Source organism: Stegastes partitus, unplaced genomic scaffold (assembly GCF_000690725.1).
Source record: "Stegastes partitus isolate 25-593 unplaced genomic scaffold, Stegastes_partitus-1.0.2 Scaffold1619, whole genome shotgun sequence".
In the NCBI taxonomy this organism is placed as follows: Eukaryota; Metazoa; Chordata; class Actinopteri; family Pomacentridae; genus Stegastes; species Stegastes partitus.
This window is the reverse complement of record NW_007579350.1, coordinates 126,034-150,008: the sequence shown is the minus strand read 5'-3', so window position 1 is coordinate 150,008 and position 23,975 is coordinate 126,034. Positions and strand designations below refer to the sequence as shown.

General features: G+C 39.5%; 2 protein-coding genes across 2 annotated transcripts in view; one reads left to right on the top strand and one right to left on the bottom strand.

Annotated features, from left to right (window-relative positions):
• Positions 1 to 2,469: 2,469 nt before the first annotated feature.
• LOC103371609 (formin-like protein 14) lies at positions 2,470 to 13,760 on the bottom strand. The gene is made up of 4 exons (XM_008300982.1): positions 13,533 to 13,760; positions 11,879 to 12,157; positions 11,203 to 11,290; positions 2,470 to 2,902 (listed from the first exon to the last, which is right to left on the bottom strand). The coding sequence occupies exons 1-4, from the start codon at positions 13,611 to 13,613 to the stop codon at positions 2,667 to 2,669; spliced, it is 684 nt and encodes a 227-aa protein (XP_008299204.1). The 5' UTR covers positions 13,614 to 13,760; the 3' UTR covers positions 2,470 to 2,666.
• Positions 13,761 to 21,450: 7,690 nt separating this feature from the next.
• exoc4 (exocyst complex component 4) overlaps positions 21,451 to 23,975 on the top strand; it is a 125,950-nt gene continuing 123,425 nt past the window's right edge. The window contains exons 1-2 of the mRNA XM_008300981.1: positions 21,451 to 21,556; positions 22,412 to 22,601. Of these exons, the coding sequence (XP_008299203.1) occupies positions 21,477 to 21,556; positions 22,412 to 22,601 (270 nt within the window). The 5' untranslated portion in view covers positions 21,451 to 21,476. The remainder of the gene's footprint in view (positions 21,557 to 22,411; positions 22,602 to 23,975) is intronic.

The following is a 23,975-nucleotide window of genomic DNA, read 5'->3' as shown; positions in this document are numbered from 1 at the left end:
AGTTGATCTGGAGGCAGCAAAAAAAGGACAAAGTGATTTAAAGTGAGGTTTGATCCTGAAGGATGGTGGCGTGTCGGTAAAAGGCTATTTGTTGTGTTATTATTCTGCAAACTGTGTAGTACAGTAAATAGTGCTTTCATTTAAAGTCCAATATGACCAAAAACTTTGGACTGTGAACAAATAATTAAATAAACATCTGTTTTTAGAGATTTTTCAGCATTTTTGAAATACAGGAAAATTCTAATAAAACTACAAAAATTGGGGTGCGCTATAGCTCACCTGGTTGAGCTGCCGTCCCATGTGGGACAGGGGTTACAGTCCTGATGTGGAGGTCATGAGTTTGAATCCCGCTCATGGCCATTTCCCACACATCCTCCCCCCATTCTTCTCCCCCACTTTCCTGTCTCTTTCTCACTTCACTATCAAATAAAGGCACAAAGGCCAAAAAACAACTTGAAAAAAAAAAAACCTACAAAAATGGTCAGTCAATGTATAGATCTAGCGTAAAATAAAACAATAATGGAATGCGAATAACAACAAAATAGATTTCTTATTTTAAAGAAAACAATTGTTTTTTTTACATGTACAGCAAATTTTTATTTAATATATTAAAGTGTTAATATATTTACAATATAAATCATATCTACTTTTAAAACACAATTAGTGGCAATTAAAATAGGACATTATATATCAATTTTTTAATGTTATCAGTAATACACACATGATGTAATGTAAAATAATTATTGAAAATTACTGTTTGTTTTTACAGTGTACATAAGTAACATGATGAGGTGAAGATGTAAATAATTGCTTTAACATATTTAAAATATATAGTCTGTTAGTTATAAAGTATTGTTTATTCCTATTGTGATGCGAGCCATGGTGTTTGGTATTGCCAAAACACCAAACTGTTGAGTGATAAACATATAACCACAGAGGGTACTGTAAACATGACTTTATAATCATTTTAAACAAAGAAAATAAGGGTAAGTTTTTAGGAATCTCCAAAAACAGAGTAGAGTAGTGGGGTAGTGAAGTGACACATGTCAAAAACTAAATAAATAGCTAAATACACAAGCCACAAGAAATGTATGTGAAGCTGCAAACCCCACTGGCAACACTTCATTCATAATCTGATGACATTGGGAAGCATCAGGAGCCAGATATAAGCAGGAATATGATGAGCTAAGTCGCACCCTGACATGAACAGAATTCAGTTACATAGCTGCCACACAAACTGCTACTTTAGTTTTTGCCACTTAACTTAAGCATTACGTAAGTTTCGTAATGCAGTCAATGCTGTCGAGTGTTCAAGCTTCATTATTTGAAATTCTTCCACATACTGTATCTTACCCACCACTGAGCTACACCTTTAAAGCTCCCCTTAAACCTCAGAAAACACCTTGATGTAATGCCGCCTGCCAAATTATTAACCGGGAACACACACGCATGAACACGCAGTCACACAAACACAAACAGAACAAAAATTACGAGACGAACCGAGCAAAGGAAAAAAGCAGCACCGCGAGGCCACATTAAAAAGTGATATTAATATGCATCTATTCGCACAAACACGCACAAGTGCTGTGTGACTGATGGCTGCTTGTTTACCATTCCATGTTCAGTTAAGCCTTCTTAAGAGAAAACACAGCCCATGCCAAGCGAAAACAAAAATTGAGGGCTTGAAAGCCACCGTGATTTCAGTTAATTGCAAGGAGGGCGTAATTTTGAAGCACTTACTCCTGTGAACAGACATCAATAAGTGAGCTGCAGGAAGCAGTTACATTAAAAAAAAATAGCTAGAAAAAAAAAATAAAAATCAATAGACAAACGATTTCTCAAAACCACTCGTTAATTTCTCTCATCTTGAATAAAGCCTCAAAAATGAGGCTAATCGCTAGGCTAACACTACCTCCTCCTGGATACACGAAGAAAGGTTGTGCTTCTCCCCCCATGTAGCACAAAGGGTGTGTTTAGTGGCTAATCACAGTTGTTCATTCGGCAGGGACTGCTGGAGATCATCCAGGCCTATAAAAGCCAGGGAGCAACACGATTATCCGACATTATGGCATGTACACCTGCTACTTTAGAGGCTGAAAGAAAAGGAAAGACGAGGAGAGGATGGGAGATGATACGAAAGGAGCGAAGAGAAGACTAAAGAGGGGAGAGAATGGAATATGCCCCTCACATGAAGAGTGTGTTTCTTCATCAGGCAGGGCTAATGGATCACCCACTCAACACCCAGGAAATTATCTCAGGATAGCGCCCTCCTTTCCTCAGACATGATTAATTGATCGGAAGAGAGCGAGGGAACGAGAAGAGAGCAGAAAGAGAGCGAGGACGAAAAAAAAAGAAAAAGTGCTGATGTACTTCGGAAGAGAGGTAAATTGGAAACAGTGGGGATCTGAAAGACTTGTGCTGACCTTTTTGACTATTAATGAAAGTGGAAAATGGTCACATTTGAAAATGTCTTCCGTTTCTTATAAAAATCTGGAGCAGGAATGGGCACTGTAGTACCTGTAGCACCCCCCAATCCAGGCTGTTATGATGAGACAGGAGGAAGGAACAAGGAGATGAGGGGTAAAGAAAAGGACAGACAAAAATACACACCGCAGAGGGAAAACCGAAAATTCAGCCTTTCAGATTTTAACTCCAAATTACACCGATCAGTTTACCTCTGAAATTAAAAAGCCCCTTGGCAACACCAAACTGATTTGACCAAGGCTGTAAACAAAAACTACTTTCCCATTCCAGAGTAAAAGTGTGTGTGTGTGTGTGTCTTTGTGCATTTGTGTGCATGCGTCTAACCAGGCTTGCAGTTCTTGCTCTGCCTTGGCCCTGTCTTGCTCCAAGCCTTTATACAGCTCATCAGTGATCTTCTTCCTCAGGGCCTCCTCATCCACTGGGGACAAAAATAGAAAAAGAAGCAGAGAGGGGGAAAAAAAAGAGAGTTAAAGTGAGACATTTTAAGTAAACAGCTATTGTTTGCTGACAGGCAAAAAGGTCTAAAAGGTAAAAGAAAAAGAAAAAAAAGAAAGGGGAAGAGAACAGTGGGTGTTTTTCTAAAAAGTTTTGCAACATCTGCATTAATCAGAAAATGTGTTGCTCAGAAAGAACATTCAGTCTATAATGACTGAGTGAGAATCGTCAGTATTTGGGTTGTCGTCGGCTAAAGCTGCAATTAATCGTGTTTGAAAATGATGGAAGTTGCAAAGCTAATGAAAGATTAACGATGTTGAAATTTCTCAGAGTCAAAGATGACGTATTTAAATGTCAAAAACCCTGAGATCTGTTATACCGCCATTGGAAAGGAGATATCATTCAAAAATAACATGGGTAATGTCTGGCAAGGTTGCCGGAAAAAATGACTTAAAACAGCCATTAGCAGTCGTATTTTTGTTGATTGGTTCATGACTTCAGCTGTTTTATGAAGTGTTTACTGAGTTCAGTGCAAGTTCTCTGTGTTTGCTGGGAGTGAAGCAATGTGGGACTGAAAGCTTGGCCCTCAGGCTACAGTGTGTGTGTGTGTGTGTGTGTGTGTGTGTGTGTGTGTGTCGGTGTCATAGGCAGCAAAGACCTACAGAATTACAACACACACTTCCAGTAAAAACCACACAGAGACATACACACATCCTTAAATCACAGCAGCACGGTACCACCTCGTCTACATATATTCATGTCAGGGACGTCATACGTGTATGACTCCGTGTCTTCGCCGGTCTATCTTGGCAGGTAATTAAGCATGAAAGTAAAGATGCCAGCCGGCGACCAGGCCAAAACGTGCTCTGAAGACAGAAGTGCCATGCGGTGCGCTGCGACACTGCAGCGATTGGGTAGAGAGGTGGGGGGAGGGAGGGAAGTGTCGGAGTCTGTCAAGATTACTCTCCTACTGCATTAGTTAGATGGGATAATCCTTATTGTCAGAGTCTATTATTACCTGGTAACATGTGGTAACAGCAGGCCACAAAAACCTAATTCCAGCTGAATCAGATTAGCACTAAGGGGGAAAACAAAAGGGCCAGAAATATGCAAAGCTGCTCTTTATTTATCATCTCGGGCCAGTTAAACACGTAGAGGGGAAGAAAAAAAACACCATATCGTAAAGTAAAACTGCCTTATGCTTTTGCATTGCTCTGAGTAGCAGCAGATACTCTGTAATTGTAAAAAGCTGCGGTGTTTAGGGGTTACTATAGTTGTGATTTCACATCTGTCCAAACGGAAAGAACTCCTCAACTTGCCTCACTCCCTTAAATGCTTTTACCCCTCAGATTTAAACCCTTCCTTTAGCCTAATTACTGCGATTATAGACAGTCTAAAAGCAAGAAACCCAAATTGTAGATTAAAAATACAACTGTCATATAAATGTTTTAAACGTCACTTGACCCTGACAACTAGTTAAAACCTGTGCGTGAAGGATTGCTGATTCTGATTATACAACTTTAGTTTTAGGGGGGTGGGTTTTGTTAACTGGTATCTGTACTGGCCTCAGTGCCTTCGATATATTCCACACTTATGAAAACTGAAATAAAGATGCATTACTTCACTAATTAGATACATTAAATTCTGAATAATATGTCAATAGTTAATCAGGGACACAAAAAGTTCCAATTTTTTAAGTTGGTGTTAAACAGTCTGAACGTTGTTATTAATCTCAAATAACCTTTCAATATTAAAAGCTTGACAGCACGAAGACCGTAATTTTCTTCAGTTGTTTGGTGTTAAGATAAAAATAGGTAAACGATACCGTTGAAGTGACAGCACCTGGTTACAGAGATACTAGATGATGCAAGTGGTGTCATGGATACATAAAATCTCATTTTAGAATCTTCACCTCCTTCAGCACCTGAGTAAAACAACACTCCCAGTAATTTGTTCACTCCTGCGTCAAACACACAAAAATACACAAAATCACAAGTTAACTTAATCCTTTCTTTGCCTTCTACCATCTAGAAAACTTTTCTTCTCTGCAGCAAACAACACATAACAAGAAGTCACAGTGTGACTATTTGGTACAGTAAAGAGAATGAATAAGCGTCAGGCTGTGGGAGGTTCGGTTTGACAGGGCTTTAGAAGAAACACTAGAACAAACAGAGGTGGTGATTGACAGTTGACAACTTCTTGCTGCATAGTGTATCCTCAAAGACAGAGGCTGCCGTCACCTACAGTCCAGAGGGTGAGAAAATTATATCCATCGTGTCAGACTGCACTCAGAAGCACAATTGATCTCATTGCAGAGGAGAGTCTAATTACAACTGTGTTAAGAAGTTCAGAAGAAAGACAACCTGTAGGCTTGAAAGCCAGGCAGAGGCTCTGTCACGGCGACGTCAGTCAAGTCCCAAGCAATAATGCTTTTTCTTTTTACATCACATCAAATAAAAATCTGTAAAATCTTTGAGAGATATGCTATCGCTTGAGAAGAATAATGCAGTGAACACTAGACATCCAGAAATGTGCACTTTAGTTACACGTGTGACTCCTGGAGATGACAGACTCAGCTATCAATATCAATATATCTGATCAACATCATATTTACTGTGATGTCATTCCAGCCAACTAGTCTGTTCGATATCACTGCGATAGTGACAACTAAGAAGACCACAAAACCAGTCACCTTTGGCTCCGGCTTTGACAGAAAGACATGATATATTAATATTTACGTGGTAACCATGAAGCAAACGTGTCACTCAACCAGCCAACTCTGCTGATTTAGCATCCTTTAGCTCACAGTTTGGCTATTAAAGTTCACAAGTTTGCCGTTGAGGTTTGCATTCACAGGTTCCTTTTTTTTTAAGCAGCCAAAAGCAGTTGTTTTTGGTGGAATACCACTGATGGACTGTACAGAGTGGATAATACAGCAGATCGTAAGTCAAATATCCTCTCGAGAAGAAAAGTCTTGCATCTTTAAATAAACTGCTTCAAATCAAAGTTTCAATAAATTTCTGAAATAAACAATGATTTCCTGTACTTTGGTACTACACTATTCTGTGGTGTCTGTGCTAATTGTTAATGCTTCTTCATATCTTCTAAAAGCAGCAACAGGCATCCTCTTAAGACATTTGCATTTTGTGAGTAAGCAAGGGTCAGCAACTACACAACAAGGGTGGTAGTGTGCATGTGTGGAATATGCAGATGCTAATCTCCTGCACATGTATGAAACAAAGTCCTCCAAGCGGACTAGTAAGTTGTATAATATCGACTTGGCATCCATAGCGGTCAAGAATGTAGTAATATCAATATTAATTAATATTAATACCAGTATTGCCCAAACGTGGCTGGGGAAGTCTTTCCTTTTACCTTTAGAAAACAGCTACAAAAAATGCATTTGTTGAAAATTTTCCAATTACGTACTATTCTTCCATAAAATCTTTAGACTACATGAACACACTGGGCACTTCAACACAAAAATCAAATCCTGTCATAATGAACTTTAAAGGTAAGGCTGCGATTTCAGCATCAACTGCCCTTTACAATATCTTACACTTCCATTGAAAATATATACCCTCTAGTAGCGCGCAATGGAAAGTAAAATTTAAAAAGTCCTCCAAGTTCAGGCAAGCTTAAGCAACTCCCCATTTATCACCACATCCTCTCCAGTCATGCAGAGAGAGGCTTCAGATTGCTAGCGGGCCCGCAGGGTCAGTCGGAGAACAGGTTCTGATATGATAAACACTGTCTGGGGTCCTTGAGGGAGGCTGGTTAGGGTCAGAGACAATTCCAGATCGACAGAGCCTGTGTCAATCCTGAGTAGGACATGTAAATGTTAAAAAGATTAAAAACTCATCATCTTTTTAGACGTGTCCCCCTCCTTCCCTTTTCCACCAATCACTAAACCCTGTGGAAAAACCCACAGAGGAGGAGGCGAGGCGATGGAGCACAGGCTATTGGCAGTGGAGATAATAGACGAAGGCAAATTGCGTTTCTCATCAGAAGTTTCATTAACCCCAGGACCCGCATGGAGGGCATAATCTGTAACATTACCACTTCCTCACGTTTCTACCTTGCGCTTAGTCGAGTCACCACACATCTTTCACTATGTACAAATAGGGGAAAAAAGGAAGGGAAAAGCGCCAGGAGCAGGCTTCCAGCCCTGGCAGGCAGGTGCCATTCTGATCATCTGATTTTCTCTATTATTCACACTCTTCCCCGTTCATTCAATCTCATGTGTTGGAATAGGCGCTAACTGATCATTTTGACAAAACAACAAGAAAAGTTTCAAAAGGCGAGAGGTGCATTTCACGAGCTTGACATTCCCATTTATGCACGCACACACTAAGACACTCCCATTTCTGCCATTGTTTTCCTTTGTCTCTCTCATTTTCCTCATTCTCTCTGCTGCACCTGGGAGACATCTTTAAGCAGGCTATTAGTCCAGAGCAGTGTGTGGGCTCTGGCATATGAATATTTATAGCACATTGGAGAAGGTGTAGGAGGTTCAACCTTGACTATGGTGTAATCAGCACACATACTGACTCAGGCCATGATTTAGAGACAGCCGACCTGCTGAGAGCCTCACTCGATACCCAACTCTCGTGGACACACATAATCAATGTCCGCCTCATTAAGGTCGTACCCTTTGAGGATTGGGCTGAACTTTGCAACATTTTTAACGAGATTCACATTCACATTCATCATACCATTTTTTTTTTTTTTATTCCTTAAAAAGATCATACTTGATCAATCGCCCGAGTTGACTTTTCTCCTCTCTTTTATGATACTTTTTAAACGTGGTATAAGCTGTGAGGTGACCTTGCAAGAAGAGTATATTCAAAATACCTCAATAAATGTCAACGCGCATTATGGTTGCATGACGAGTATAAGCGTCAGTGTCTGGCAGGAGTCAGGTACATACTTGCAGATAAATGGAAACTCTGATGGTGACTGTGGAGCAACATTAAAAATGCAGCCAATGCAAACACATACTCACTATCCCAAACACTGCAGATATACTGTGCACACAAGGTCCCCAAAGACATTCGCCTCGAATCAAACTTTATATCAGTGTGTCTAGATTGAAACAGCAACAGAAGTGGATGAAAAAAAAAAAAAAAAAGACATAGCAGCAATGCAGATTTCTCACCCCAACAAATATTTTAGGACTTGCATGCATAGATGGCCACTTTAAGAGGAAATACATGAGCAGTTTTGTGATTTTTCATGACCATTACGTTTGGCAGTGAAAGCAGTAGGCAGATTCTAATAAGAATGACACTGAGTGCACTCCTCGCCTGTTGCAAAATGAAGTGACTTGTTGTATTTATCGTTTCATCTAAAAACTAATTAGCCCAAACAATGGAGTGATAACTTTATTCAACATGAAGAAAAATTAAACTCTGCTAAGACCGTGGCTCCACACTTACACTCGGAGAGTGTTTTTGTTGAACATACATGAAGAAATTCAATTAAATTTTCCGTCACGGTCACCATTCTGGGAAAATAGAATTCGTTCAGAATGCTCCCCAAGCTTACATGAGCACTCTGATGCACATTCAAGCTTCTGATTCAGTTCTTAACGCTGGTCTCCTGGGCCACCTGGTCAGGACGGTGCTATTCTCAAGCCTCACAGCGCTAACGTTTGGGCTGGTTTCGGCTACAGTTCATTTAGTTTTATCATTGTCAAGCTCTCTGTAATTGACCAACAGATACCCCTCCCCGAGCCTGACAGCCAGTAATCAGCGTGGAGAAGTGCCCTGACATTGTCCAATAATGTTACTTACGCGCTCAAACTAAAAGGCGAGGGGCGCACATAAAATCCTGTGTCATACCATGAAAGCCCCACGGCCAAATAAATATTTAACACACACGCCCACCATCTCCTTCTCTTAATGACGCCTGGAGGTTTGTTGTGTGAAACTGCGGAGGTGTCGTTTTAATCACTGGAGTCAGTGTGGCGTGGCATAAGTTGGCCTTTTTTAATTACCTTACTGATTGAGCACAGTCAAGGATGGGGGAGCCTGCCCACACCCTGGATGCCACCCTCTGAAGAACATGCACCTACGGCCCCTTTCTGTACTGTGTAATGAACAGGTAACATTCAAATGTCCTTTGCCGGATGTGTCAAGGGATAAGGGACATGCGCCCACATTAGTGAGACAATAAGGCTAAAACTTTACTTTGAGAAAGAGAGAAGAGGGAGGAGAGCGAGTTTGTCTTTTGTTTGACTCAGCACATACGCATTATTGAGTGTCACTCAATTAACTCGTTATCAGTGTGGTTTGATTTTTTTGCAAGGTTGCGGGACAGTGAAAACAAGCTGACGGCCCAATACTGATACACTCAACAAAAGTCCTTCACAGACATGGAATAAGTAACATTGCTGGCTTCATCAATCAGTTAAAGTTGCAAACATGAGTCACTTTTACGTTAATGTTCCTTACGATTTCATTCAGATACACCCACAAAAGTGAAGGATGGAAGACATGTCACATGAGATTGGTCAATTAGGTGACATCATGCATACTAATGCCCTTACAGACAAAACCACAATCTAAGTACGCTTGAAAACACATGTTTTAATTGCAGCTTCTAAACTATAACTCTGTGTGTGACAGCTCACCTGTCTCTCTAATTAAAAGTAATTACTAAAGTTACTTTTGTTGTTCCACATGCACTAATGCATGCAAGTCTCTTGATGCTGCAGGTATTTAATAAACTCAAAGACTCCTACAAACAGCTCAAAGTTTACAGAAAAAGAGACCAGGATGCTCATTCAAATGTAATGGATTGATGGGAAGGAGTGCATGTCTGAAAAGGAGCAATAGTGTCACCATGTAAAATTATCAGAGCAAGTGTTTTAGCAAACAGTTACCTTTTTACAGATCAGAATATGCAAAACACCATGAGTATTCATTTGGAGTCATAAACTTGGTCAACTAGAGAATCAAAGTTCAATACTCACTGTCCTTTAGGTAAGTTGTTAACCTCTACCAACTCCTGAGAGAAACATCCCACTTTTACAAGGCTAAATGTCTCCCTATGATCATCAATTAGTGGCAAAATTTGCTGTTTGTTCTCCGCTGTAGCTGGACAGGTAGTGTATAATGGGTTTTTAGAGCTTTCGTTCTAATAGCAGCAAAAACAATAAAACTGTGGGCCAGAAAACCAAAACAAAGACCAGAAAGATGCTATAAATCTCTATAGAGTTGTGTGACGCTGTAGACACAGGAGATAATTCTGTGTTGGTCCATTATGGTTCGCTATGAGCGATCCCTTTCATGTACAAAAATCACTCAAATTAAAGTAAAAAGCTCAGAAAAAAAAATAGAAAAAGTAAACATATCCAGAAAAAAACAATAAATAAATAAAATGAATCAAACTACATTTTACTTTATCTTTACCACTTTCCGTGTTCTTACAAACAGCCGAAAGGAAAAGGGTTATCATGACAGCTCAAGCTCCATAGTGACGAAGCAGAACGGAGGGCCGCTAATTACAGCATCAATTTATTAACGCTATTACAAGAAAGAATTAATCATTTCATTAACAGTTAGGAGATGGCAATGCATCACAATGTGACCGTTGCTACTGTGAGGCCCATTTTTAAAATTAAGACTAATTACAATCTGCATGAAAAGCTGAGAGACAAAAAGCTTAAGGTGGCTTACAGTAAACACCCACACAATAAACATCATTAAAATTCAATGTAGCGGGACTTAAAATAAATCCTCGGACAGTTCGGTCCCACGTAACCTTTGCCTTGTAATTAGCCATGCTACTGAAAAAGTGCCCCATACATTTCAGGATAAAATGAGCCATTACCCAGAACAATTTATTACTTTGGTTTTTTTATAAATGAGCATTCACTCTTGTCGGTTGTTTGAAAGAAAAAGACGTGAGTTTTTGTGGCGGCTTGCAAGGTCAGAAATCACAACGGCAGGAATACAGTGAAAACTAAGCAGAAATTCTGAGATGGAAAATGTTTCTGGTCTCCCAGGTAATTTGCTATGCAAGGTTTCAGTAATTCCTGACGCAACTACTTCATCATCAGCTTCTACGTATGTAATGGGTTGTTGGTCAGCTCCTCTGTTTCTCCGTTAATTAAGCTACCCCTAATCAACAGTCAGTCATGATACAATTTCAATCAATATCTTATTACTGAACAACATACTTCATAAAACAATTACAGTGAAGCAAGCACCTTTACCTGCTTCCATCCGTGAAGGGTGCCACCAACGCAAATGTTCTGGAACCTGGAATAAAACTCACCTGGTGGTGCCGCAGCAAGTGGTGGGACTGGACTGGACTCAGGTACCGCCACTGGCTCAGGAGCAGGTGCTACTGGTTCCACTGTGGGCTGAGGAGGAGGTGCAACTGGTTCACAAGGAGCAGTAAACTCAGGCAGGGGAGGTGCAGCAAATGGCTCAGCAGGCTGAGGGGACAAAGCATCCCCTGAAGGTGGGAGGGATGGTGGCAAGATGGCGACAGGCTCAAAAACAGGAGGGGAAGACAGGGGTTCTGATTCGGGAAGCAGTGGAGAGGCGATGGGCTCAATCTTGATGGGAGGTGGTATGATTTCAGCAACAGGTGAACAAGCAACAGGTTCAATCACATGTGGAGGAGCAATGGATTCGATTATTGGAGGAGCAGAAGCAATGGGCTGATTTATGGGAGGAGGGGATGATTCAATTGCAAGGGGAGGAGGTGCAAGGGAGGGTTCAACCACAGGTGGAGCAGGGCAGGGAGAGGGAATTAGGGGATCAGCGGGAGCAGGAGCAAGGGGAGGAGGGAGAGATGCTGGCAACATTACCGTCTCAACAGCAGCAGGGAGAGGAGGAGGAGGAGGTGTCGCTACAGGCTCAAAAGCAGGAGCAGCAGCAGCATTAGCAGTAGCTGGGGTCAATGGAGTTGGGAGCACCATGTCAACTATGGTGGGTGCTGCTACCTGTTCTGCTGGAGGAGGAGGAGGAGGAGGAGGAGGTGGTGAAGATGCAGCCACAGTCTCTGTGGCAGATGGAACTGGAGGAGGAGCTGGAGGTGCAACAGGTTCTACAAGAGGAGGGGGAGGAGGCAAGGAGGTGATCGGGTCAAAGAGGGGAGGGACTGGCCGCAGAGGAGGAGAAGGAGCGAGGGGAGGTGCCGTGGATGGTGGTGGAGTGGGAGCATGTTGTTGCTGTTGCAGTTCTGCGGGTTCCCTCATGCGCTTGATGACATTCTCGGAAAGCTGCATAAAAGAACAGAGTAAAAGTTTTAGCAGAACTGTGAGATTGGTTTAATTACATTAATCTTCTGAACCTCAAACCCACCAGCTGGTTTGAGAGGTATGCTATCATTAAAAGACTGTCACAACAAAAACAATCAACAGATTTCAAACTTTCTGACAGTTCTCAAACAAACCATGTTCAACATGCAGTTTTATTGGGAAAAAACATCCAGATATAAGCTTAAAATCATAACGGTGTCATACTACCCAGAAGGAATTTCTTAGTTCTCTCTACCTCTAGCCATGGTATTGCTGTTTCCATAGAGGTGCAGAACGTTATATTGCAGTAAAAAATTTGCTCACAGTGAGTAAACATTTGACAAGAGTCACACCACACTTTGTTTGTACATTTATCTTTGTGTACTGACTGAACACACACAACATGTTAATAAATGAGCTATAGAAGTACTTGTAGATAGATTTTGGAACTTTGGAGGGATTGAAGCATGCAGTTTCATCTGTTTTCGATTACATTTTTCTCAGCTATTCATATCTTATGATTCCAGGTAGACAACTCTGTGAATGGCCTTAGTCTTCTAATCTAACCATCAGCAAGACAACCATGAAGTGTATCACCCTAATGCTGAACTGACCCTTTATGCAGTGTAGTTGTGCAGCTAAGGAAAGCTACACACGATGTTAAAGAGGCAGATCTTTCCTGCTTAGATCAACCTTACAGCAAAGGAATAAACAGGGTTACACCTTGAGGAGAGGCAACAATAGTCCTTCCATGATGGCTTACCAGCTGAGTAATAATAGACATAGCCATGCCAACTAAAGTCTAATCTGATCGGCTAAAGCCTCTCAATCTATTTTTGCCTTCAGCTGACAGTGGCATTAAAGAACTTGTGACGGCTCTCTTATAGCAGAAGCTGGCAGTCACTCCATGACTACATTAACACCACAAGCATGTTTCCACAATTATGTGAAAACTCTCAAAGAACAACATTATTTCTAATCAAGATGTAGCTGCAGATAATGTGATAAGAGATAATCTAATTCATGCATTAGTAGCAGACAGCAGTGCACAAGGTTGTTGACGTCAACATTCCCCAAACTGACATTTAAAAGGTGTGTGTGTGAATCTCACATCCACTACAGGAGCTACACGTTGTTTTAAATGTAAACTTCACCACTTCAGGTTAGCATACAAAGCATTCAAAATGAATGAAAGTTTCCATGCTGCTAATGTAGCTTAGTTACTTTTAATGACGCCTTGTAGCACTTTTGCTAGCACAGCATCACATGCACATCCTATTTTACTATTGCATTACCTGATATTGAATTAAGGCATCATGTAACACTTGGTTAAGCAAGTTTGTATCCTGTCACTTACCCGTATGCCCTTCACCACTGTTATATTCTCGTTCTCGTCTGACTCAAACGACACGCGGCGGGTGCTGTTGTTGGCTCCCATTGTCAGTCCGCTGCTTGTCAGTTGTCTTGGTTACGTGTGATGTGGTAGACTTACATCCACTTCTGTTTTTGGACAGTTTACTTGTCTTAGAGCCGGTTATAGCAGGCTGGGGCCCACACTACACTGCTCAGGAACGTCCGCACTTCCTTAGCATGACGTAATTGAAGAACGCGCCACATGATTGGTTAAAAACCGTCACCCGTCTCTACATCAGTTATTTTTATTGGTTAGAGTGACGAGAGTTTGACAGCTTTGCTCCCTGAAAGAACTACAAAAATGATGTGCCAAACAATAGCAATAGATGGTGTTTTCTATTGTATGTTCTCCCTAAAACAATAATAAGACAAAATACAATCATTTCAAAAATACAATATTAGCTCTCAGTTATTCGAATAAAACTAACAACGATAATTTCAGCTGATGATAAGATTTGCCTTATCAGGCTTCAATAAAAACAAAATATATATGAACACAGCATTGAGTATTATCTTTAATTATATTCATTCTAACATAGGATTAAGTGTACATATTTGTTATTCCAACACACAGAAAAGTTCACTGTCTACTGAAACTGGTAAACCACAGTAACGAGCTTGTGGAAGGTTGTCCCACTCTTCATCAAAGGCTGGGGAAAGCTATTGGACATTTTGGGGGACAGAAACATGTTGTTGGACATATCCATCAAGTGCACCATGTGTTTGACTTTTAACTAGTGCCAAAAAGTGGAAAGCATTACCTGTGATTTCATCTCTATACTGGTCACAAGTTCAGCACAGAATTGGTTTTACGTTTCTTTAATTTGTTTATAAAGCCATGCATGGGTTGGCACCTGGGTACATCTCTGGCTTTCTCTGTCCCAATTCTACTTCAAGGCCTGTCAGATCCTCAGGACAACTGCTTTTAACCGTTCCTCATTTGAGGCCGGTGGGTCAGGGGATCAAACCTTTGCAGTCGCAGCTCAAAAACTTTTCAACAGCCTTCCTCTTTTAATCAAATGTTGCTCTTTTATTGGTATTATCAAGAAAAACTTCAAGACATACACATGGTAGGGCCTTTTGGCTGCTCTTAATGGTCTTAATCATTCTTTTTTTTGTATAGAAATTGATCTTACCAGGTGCTATCCTTGCCTGTTTTGTTATTTTATATTATTTTATGTAGTTTTACAAATGGATTTTACCTTGTTTTTATGTTTGTACCATTTTTTTTTAAAGTTATTTTATATAATTTACTTTTTAAAAAATTTTGCTGCCTGTGTGATAGCATGTTCAGCATTTTGATCAGCTCAGGGTTTTGTTTTTAAGTGTGCAATATAAATGTATTTGTTTTGATTTGTTGTTGTTCTCTCTACCCACCTCTTCGCTATTGGCTGTAGCTCAAGGACACCAGCTCACCTACAACTAAGCTTAAACACTGTAAAATCATTCAACTGTACATAACGGCAAGTTGTAATACTGGAGTAATTCAGCCATATGTAATAGATCTGGAAACTAACTGTTAAGAAGGTTAATTGGTTTGTATTGTTCCTTTGGTTCGTTACATATGAAACCATACAGTCTGAATCAATGTTTTAGAGGCTGCTAATGATACACTGCAGTTTCAGGTATAAATGCTCAGTTCTTGCGCTGACTCCTTACTTAGTTTGCACTGGAGGGAGTCTTTAAGTTAGGTTCTGCTCCTTTTCTCAAGGCAAAAAAAAATGTCACTCAGCATGTGGTGTCAGCTATTTGACAATTTCAGCACTCTGCTCCGGGTTTAGGGAATAATTTGGTCTAAACTCAGAAGTATTTAGGACAGGTACCTGGCCCTCTAGGAATGTGAATGAACTCAGGAATCGTTTGCTTTACACTCATTTCTGCATATAACAGTATTACAGCATATGATATATTATTAAAATATCTGACAAGGATCAAAATTCACCCATTTCAGTTATAATTACCGGCACAAGAAATAAATTATTTAAGCAAACAAAAAAAAATCTGTTAATAAATGATGAAGGTTGTGATTGGAATCAACACAAGCACTGAGTTGTCTTGTTAGCTGTGTTGTCTCTCATCTTGATTTGATTAAAAAAACAGACAGAAAGAAGGAGTTAAACTGAGGAAAAACTGTGAAGAAGAGGAGACGGGATGTGTAAAACATGAGGCCCAACTGAGAGGACAATACTGTCAGATTTTTAAAATTGAAGAATGGTGCAATACGTTGCCAAGCACATCAAGGAGAGCAATGACAGCCCCTGAAATGGAAATAGAAGTGAGAAGAGAATAGAGGGAGAAGCAATAGAAATGGAAGCATGGACCCATTATATAGCCAAATTCACTGGTCATATTCAGAGAACCTTTGCCTCAAACTTTTCCATCCGTCATTCCAACATCCTGAGGCTCAATCTCAGGTTGGAGAGTTGAATCTTTTTTCATTTTTTTGCTTTTATTTGGTTTGTCACATATGCATTTACTCAGTGGTCCTGATAAATCAATACGTTCTGATCTTAATAGCACTTGATTCTTTACAATCTGTGCCAGCCTCCAGTGAAACTCTTCAATATCTACATCTTTCTCTGCCATCAACTGACTATTTTTCATGCTGAGCTCTCACAGTATTTTCCATTTATCGGTGCTGGCATTACATTTAAACTGATTTGTCTCTCTGTTTGCCATCACAGCCTTTCCTCACTTTGTTTTACATGTCGACTTATATGTATGTCAGCGCTTTATTTTTTATTGTTGATTTCCATTTTCCATAAATGTCTGTTGTTGTTTTTTAATTGATTTACTGAATCTGTCCATAAAAAGAACCAGAAACTTGCAGCATGACTAATGTAATAAATGTAGGCTCTGTTCAGTATTTAAGCAGGCTTATACTATATAAGGCAGCAGTCAGGATACACAAAAATAACAAAATAAGGGAAAAAATATTGTTTACATACCTTACCGCATTTCCATACATTTCAGGTGTCCTGGCAAAACTATCACCTTGAAGATAAAACATCTTAGAATTTCAAAAAGGAGTCGAAAAATCTATAAAATATACACTTATGTTGTACACACAGCAAGTTTGTACATGAATATGAATGCAGAAAAGTCCCTTTTACCCTCTGCTACATAATGTGATCAACAGTTGGGAATAAGCACAGAATAAATCAGGGATTTAAAAATGTTTATTAATTCGCATTTACATAGAAGCTGTAATTCCACTAAGGGTGTCCAAATTTATTCCCTCTTAAAAAAAATACTTGATACAATATCCATTTCAGAAACTCACACAGCCTTGCAGAACATAAAACGGCAGGCTGGAAATTTGATATGCCTCGAGGAGTGAGGATATTATGAGGAATGACAGTTCATAAGAATCCTCCTGTAAACCTGTTATATTATACACACACAATAACCCATTTTTTTCTTTAATATAAAACTCTTTTCTGCTGATTTATGTGTTTGCGTGCCTTCTGCATTGTATGTGTTTCAGATGATGTACAAACATAAATCAATGAAAACCTTTTTAAGAATTCATTGCGGTTGTGTGTTCGATGATATCGCGGAGCGCTTCCATATATACAGAAGACTCGTGCAGCTCCTTTACGCAATATAAATCTTGATTAAATTCATATATTTAATTTAAAGAAAACGATTTACCAGAATGACAGACGCTTCTGTATGTGAGAAACAATACACATAGTGGTGATATATGAGGGAAATGGGAAAAAAAAACAAAACAGATGATACAAATCTCTGCATATGATAAGGCAAGTCATAGAAGAAATTCATTCCACAACAGATGACACAAATTGATAATTTGAACACTGAGAACAAAGAAGACTTGAAAATGAGCATTACTGGACCTTGGCCTTGAGCTATGAGGCCTTCAGCATGACTCAAAGTCAAATCTGGATGGATTATACTATCAGTATGTATTTGGGTATATTTGTATATATCACATAACAGCTACGAGGACACCCGGGATCTTTCTGCGTGGAATTTGCATGTTCTCCCCGTGCAGCGTGGGTTCTCTCCGGGTTCTCCGGCTTCCTCCCACAAGGTCCAAAAACATGTTGAGGTTAATTGGTGATTCTAAATTGTCCGTAAGTGTGAATGTGAGTGTGCTTGGTTGTCTGTCTCTAAGTGTAGCCCTGTGATAGACTGGTGACCTGTCCAGGGTGTCCCCTGCCTTCACCCTAAGTCAGCTGGGATAGACTCCAGCCCCCCACGACCCTAGTGAGGATTAAGCGGTGTATAGATGATGAACGGATGGATGGACATAACAGCTACACAAAATCTCTTTCTCATCTTCTGGGATTCTCTGAGATTATAGATATTCAAATGCTTTCAGTGTTGTCAAATTGCCGTTCCCTGAAGAGGACTCGCACACACCCATAACAAGTCAGCTATGAACAGATTATGTAATAAAGAATTAGAATGTGCGGCAATGCCCTGAGGGCACGCTCTGAAAAGCCGCAGGCGGTATTGAATGCAGCGCTTATAGAAAAGAGGCGGGATTGAATGTTACACTGAGGTAAAGGGTCCTGCTCGTTGCCGATGACAGCATTATTATAGCAAGCAAGATTATCATTACAACCGACTCCTGACTTTGATGCCAAGCAATTATGCTGCTTGGTGATCTGGTTAATTTATTGGTAATATCTGATTCAAAGACTATGTGCAGTAGAGAGGAAACTAGTATTTCCTGAATGCTCAGTGTCCGTTGATATTAGATTCATATGTTTCTGCCGCCTCGATGTAAATATAATTTGCATCATTACAATCTTGTTTTCACACTTTGCATCAGTGTGTATAATTATGTGAGTTGTGTGTGTGGCCTTGAAATTTCCTGTGAGACATCAAGAAAATGTCTTGTGTTGCTGTCACTGGCGGAAAAACTTGCCTCAAAGCAACTCAAAGACCACATCTGCTCCTTACAGGACAAGGTTCTCCAAGACAAGGCAGTAATCCAAACAAGATCTAGTCAGGTTCCTAACTTTTCTTAAAAAGCCAATGCTGATATGGTTTCTACTTGCTTTATGCTCTTAACCTTCACATACTCGTTTGTGGCGACGTCCTCACTTTGCCTTGTTAATTCCACATTCAGCATCCATAAAACTTTATGAAATTTTCAGTTTTCTCTGTATCATTTATGCAAAGGTGAGTGCTTCGCTGAATAAAAGTACCAGTTGAAGATTTGAGACTCGTGTTTCGCTTTTAATCCAGCTCAAGAGGAGAAATCCGGAAGGCATGTAAGAGATGCAATGTTTTGCTGTTCCCCGCCGACACACACACACACACACACACACACATTTCCATGGAAACGAGTAAAGAAATATCTTCCTCTTAATCACCAAAAGACCACGTTTTGTTACAAATTCCAAGGTGTGTAATTGAGAGGTGAAAATAGGCCTGCCCTATTTAAGCAACCTTTTTATCTGTGCGTGGTATTTCACTCTGGATAATTAGTAAAGCTATTATCATACATTTCCAGTGACTCATCAGTTAATTAGAACCCAAAAATTACATCAAAATAGGATCCTGAGACCAAGGACATTAATTATTTAATGATCACAAGAACCATATTTGCGGGAAAGAACGTATGCTCTTATCTTACTCATATCATCTGCTGTTTCCTTCCAGAAACACATAATGTAATTACGTACGGAAACTTAAATAAATGAAGTTGTCAAGTTTTCCTCTTTCTTTTTTTTTTTCTTTTAACATTGAAGGGACGTAGAGTAACTGACTAAACAAAGCATTTGCATTTAAATTTAACAGATCATATTCTACAGTCGCCCTTGCATTTAATCCATCACACAGGTCATTCTGTCAAAGCAACTGCTTAGCGTCCGTTTCAAGGAATAACCTTGGTCCTGCATCATTGGAGAAAAGAAGTCCCAGATCACTTGGACTGATGGGAGGTGGTTTTGAAGGGAAGACGATAAGAACTTCAAAATTTTACTTGGACTTGGGAAGCGAGACACCTTCAAAAGGAAAACAATAGTCCCCGCATGACACAGCAATTGCTTTTTTCAGGGGGGAAGAGACACAAAGATCACCCACAATGTTATCTCGTCAGTCCACCAGCACATCAATCATGGCCCAGGCTGCTGGGGATCGACCTCCTTTGCTCCAGAATCAATGCCCTCAACTATTCTCATTGGTGCAACAGAGATTGTCAGAGATACAGGGCCGGAGAACCCTGCAGAATCCAGCACTGTGTTCTAAATGGGGTTAGCTATTAACTCACTGACACACACTGTCTCTCTCCTTTCGTCTTTGCTCTACCTTCCTTTATCAGTCTCGAGAGGACTGGATTGAAAATGTTACAATGGAACAGTTTTTTTTTTCGATTTTATGTTACATTAAAAAATAGTAGATTAAAAACAAATAATTGTCTCCATAGGTGCCTCCAAAGGGGGGACCACAGCCGCCCCAGAGACCTCAATTTTCATTCCCTTAATCTCTGATGTGTAATTTGCGCTGAATGTAACTGTGGAAACAGGTCAGAGAAAGAAATATAAAAACATTTTGTTGACAGAGGTGCACACACAGACCTCAATGCAGTTTAGTTTGTTGCTTTAAGTTGTTTTTAAGATTCTTTCCTTTAAGTTTATAAAATACCTGCAGCATCAGACAGCATGTGGATCCTTATGGGTGTCTCCATAGCAAGAGAGTTGCATACATTTTTGCAGGCAACACAATGGTTACTTCATTGTCATTTTTAAATTATCCCCAGCGTGGAGCCACAATTGATCAGGATCGATTGACAATATGCATTTTTCTTCACCTCAGAAAATGAGTGAGGTGACACACGCTACATTCAAATAATGTTTTTACACAACTGAATCTTGAACTCAATTACAGCCACATATTTTTTTCTTCAAATGTTTGTTTAACAAAGTCAAAATTCTTTAGCTGAGGTTTTTTAAAATTTTTTTATTTTTTTTAAATTTAGGATTTTTCCATTTTATACCGGGATATTTGCAACAGTGACATTGTTGTGCTGATGAATGCACCGCAGGATGTGACCTCTGTAGTTAATAAAGTATCTATCAAAATATAGCAACAGGCAGCCCAGTAACAATGAAAGCACATTTAATGTTAGCAGAAGTTGCTGTAGTTTTATAAAATATCTCACATGGACAGAATTTTCACTGTAGAAATCATTTAAAAAAAAAGAAAAAAAAAGAAAAAGGATTTCTTGCCTAGAGGGATTTTTCCCCCTAAAAAAGGAAGGAATCTTCTCCTGGATGATTTTGAACAGCAATCAGTCAAAAAAACAAAATGTTAAGTGTACCTGTATCAGATAGTTAATCAGTTTAAAGAAGAAACCAAAGAATATCAGTATAGTGTTCCTTAAGTCTAATTCTGACATAGTTTTTAACTGGCCTCCATACAACAATAACATATGATTCTTGAAATCTAGTTATGACTTTTGGTTTTAGTGTGCCACCTCAAAATTTGTATTGACATTATCTGGTCCATGGTTTATGTATGGCCGTGTTAATAAAAAATAAATACATAAATGATTTTTTAAAACAACAACAACAACAACAACAACCTGGAGCCACACCCAGCTGTATCATGTTTGCATCATGGTTCAGTTTTGAGTGAAGTTGCTGTATAAAGTCAGAACCTTTCAAAATGTGGATGAAAAATATTTGTTGCTATTTAAACTAATAATAAAAAAGCCCTACAGTGAGTTCTACTCTTTGTATTCCATGTCATCGTAGTTACCCCCAAAGTTTTCTCATTTGTGATTTTGAATGAAGCAGAAGTCAGACAGACTGTAGAGCGTCTTGTTCACGTTCACACTACACCTCCCAGAATTCCGCGGTGTAGCCTCGCGCTTCTGTCTTCCTGTTTGAGTGCCGCAGCTGGAAAAATGGCAGCTGATACAGGCAGATACAGGAGTGCTGTTAGCAAAAACAAAGACCCTTCTGGTCTCCTCATCTCTGTCATTAGGTGAGTTGTGTTACGTTCTTGATATGAGGTAAACAGCGCTGTTAAGACGTCAGACAGCTCTTAAATCCAGCTCGCATTTGCTCTCTGATACGGATTGACAGCTAGCTTGTATGCTAAAGCTACAGGGGAGTTAGCAACACATCCTTCCTGTGTTGTATGCAAAAGAAATGGAAGCTCACACATTTGCTTTGCTTTTAAATTTACCAAATTATATGTCGGCTAATATTAACAGCAGTTTCTCCTGAAGCAAAAAAAAAAGTTGACTACGGCGTGTGCCTTTATTATTTGAATATTCAAACGGCTCTGTTTTGCTCGTAAATCTTGATGATAAACCTGATAAAAAAATAACTGCATTGATTGTTTCCATTTGGTTTAACGAAGTGTAGCAATCCTGGTACTTAAATATGCTTTTGTAACTGTAAAGATGACTTTTCTTTCCAGATTTTAAAGTTTTGTTTTGTTGACACACGATCTGGATGTAATAATCACCTAAAAACACTGAATACAAATGATGATGAGTCGTATGTAGGTCTTCAGTTTTTAATGCAATGAATGGTTTAATTTACTTGACTTACACAGCATATTATGCCTAACAAAAAAAGCATAATTATACCTGCACATTTTGCCATTCTCAGCCAACAAAACCCGCACTCTTATTTGCATCTCTTTTGGTTTTCTTCTTTCACTTGTGCTGCCTTCAGGAACTACTTTTAGTTGCATGTGCTCAAACTCTGCTTGTAATCGGCATTTCAGGACATGGAGATGTGACTTCCTTCTGCAACTAGATTTAAATTTAAAATGTGGATTTAGTTCTTTGGTTGAATCCGTCCTTTCTTTCCCTCTTTCCTGATGCAGGACTCTGTCCAGCAGCGATGACGTGCAGGACAGGGAGACAGAGAAGGGTCGCCTGGAAGAGGCCTTTGAGACGTGCGACAGGGATTTAGATGAGCTGATTGTTCAGCATTATGCCGAACTCACCACTGCCATCAGGACCTACCAGAGCATCACGGAGCGCATCACCAGCTCCCGCAACAAGATTAAACAGGTAGAAAGGAGAGACTCGTGCATGCAAAATAAACACTGGTTTGAATTAAAAAACGATGTAAAAACCCTTTCCAGAATTTAGTTTTCAGATGGATTTCAGAGCTCTAGGCGCTGTAATTAAAAACAAAACAAAATGTGTTTTTTTTAAAATTCAATTTCATTTGTCTCTTCATTCATTAAAAGGGTTTCTTATCTCAGTTTTAGGTTTTCTATTCTTCAGGAGTAAAAGACTGACTCAATTAACGCAAATCCTGTTCACCCAAGAAGAAAACTGCATTTTTAATACTTCCCCACTCAAGTTATAATGGAGATAATTTTCTTTATTGCAAATGTGAAAAATACTGAATATGTGTCGGTCAGCCCCTCGGTCCTCTCCACAAGCAAACCAATACAGACTGTGTCCGGATGCTGTATCTCAGCAAGACAACTCTGTAATTTAAGCAAGACGTGTTTACACAGGTCTGTCTTTCAATGATAACCTAAATAATGCATTTCACTTTTCACCATTCTATAGTTTTTTTCTGCAGCAGACATTTTTATTTGTCATAGCAGGGAAAGCACTGAAATGTATGATTTTACACAAACAAAGGAATGACACTGTGACAGGAAGCTAGAGTGTAGGACCCTTTAAAACCAAAATAAGTAAAAGGAATTAAGCTCCGATTCATTTTTACTGTTTACACCTCTGTTGTCCCATTAAAAAGACCTATTTAGCAATTAATCTTTCTGTCATTTACCTTGTGCTTTAGAATCAGAATCAGAATACTTTATTGCTATTCATACAAATTACCTCAAGGATGCACTGCAGAGTGAAATGCAGGGTCACAATAAACACGCAGAGTTAAAATACCTCAGAAAAATGAAACAGTGTTATAAATACTGTTGCGGTAGTGCAGTGATTGAAAATAAATAATAGGTTATTGCACATGTTCCAAAAGTAATTGCACATGTGAAAGGCTATGGTATTTACAGTCCTCTGTTTAAAAGATGGATGGCGGTGGGAAAGAAACTTTCTGAACCTAGCAGTTTTGCATCTCAGGCTTTAACCAATACACACTCCGAGGTGTAGCTAGTTTAATGTTTAGCCACAATTGAAAAACCTGTGTAGGTCTGCAGCGTTTAATTAGTAAATTATTTCAGCTCACTTTTGCATTGAAGCACAAAATAACTAAAAAGAAATATCAGTGTGACACCAGTACCCCCAGTGTTTCAAAAGATTTCAAGGGGTAAGATCCCTTATTTCCTTTTTCATTGTACCTGCATTTCAGAGACCCTCGTACAGGTTACATAGAAATCTTTCTTGAGGGGCATCTAACTTGATATTAATGCTATACACTGTTTAAAACTGTATGTATTCAAGGTTTTTTCTGGCTTA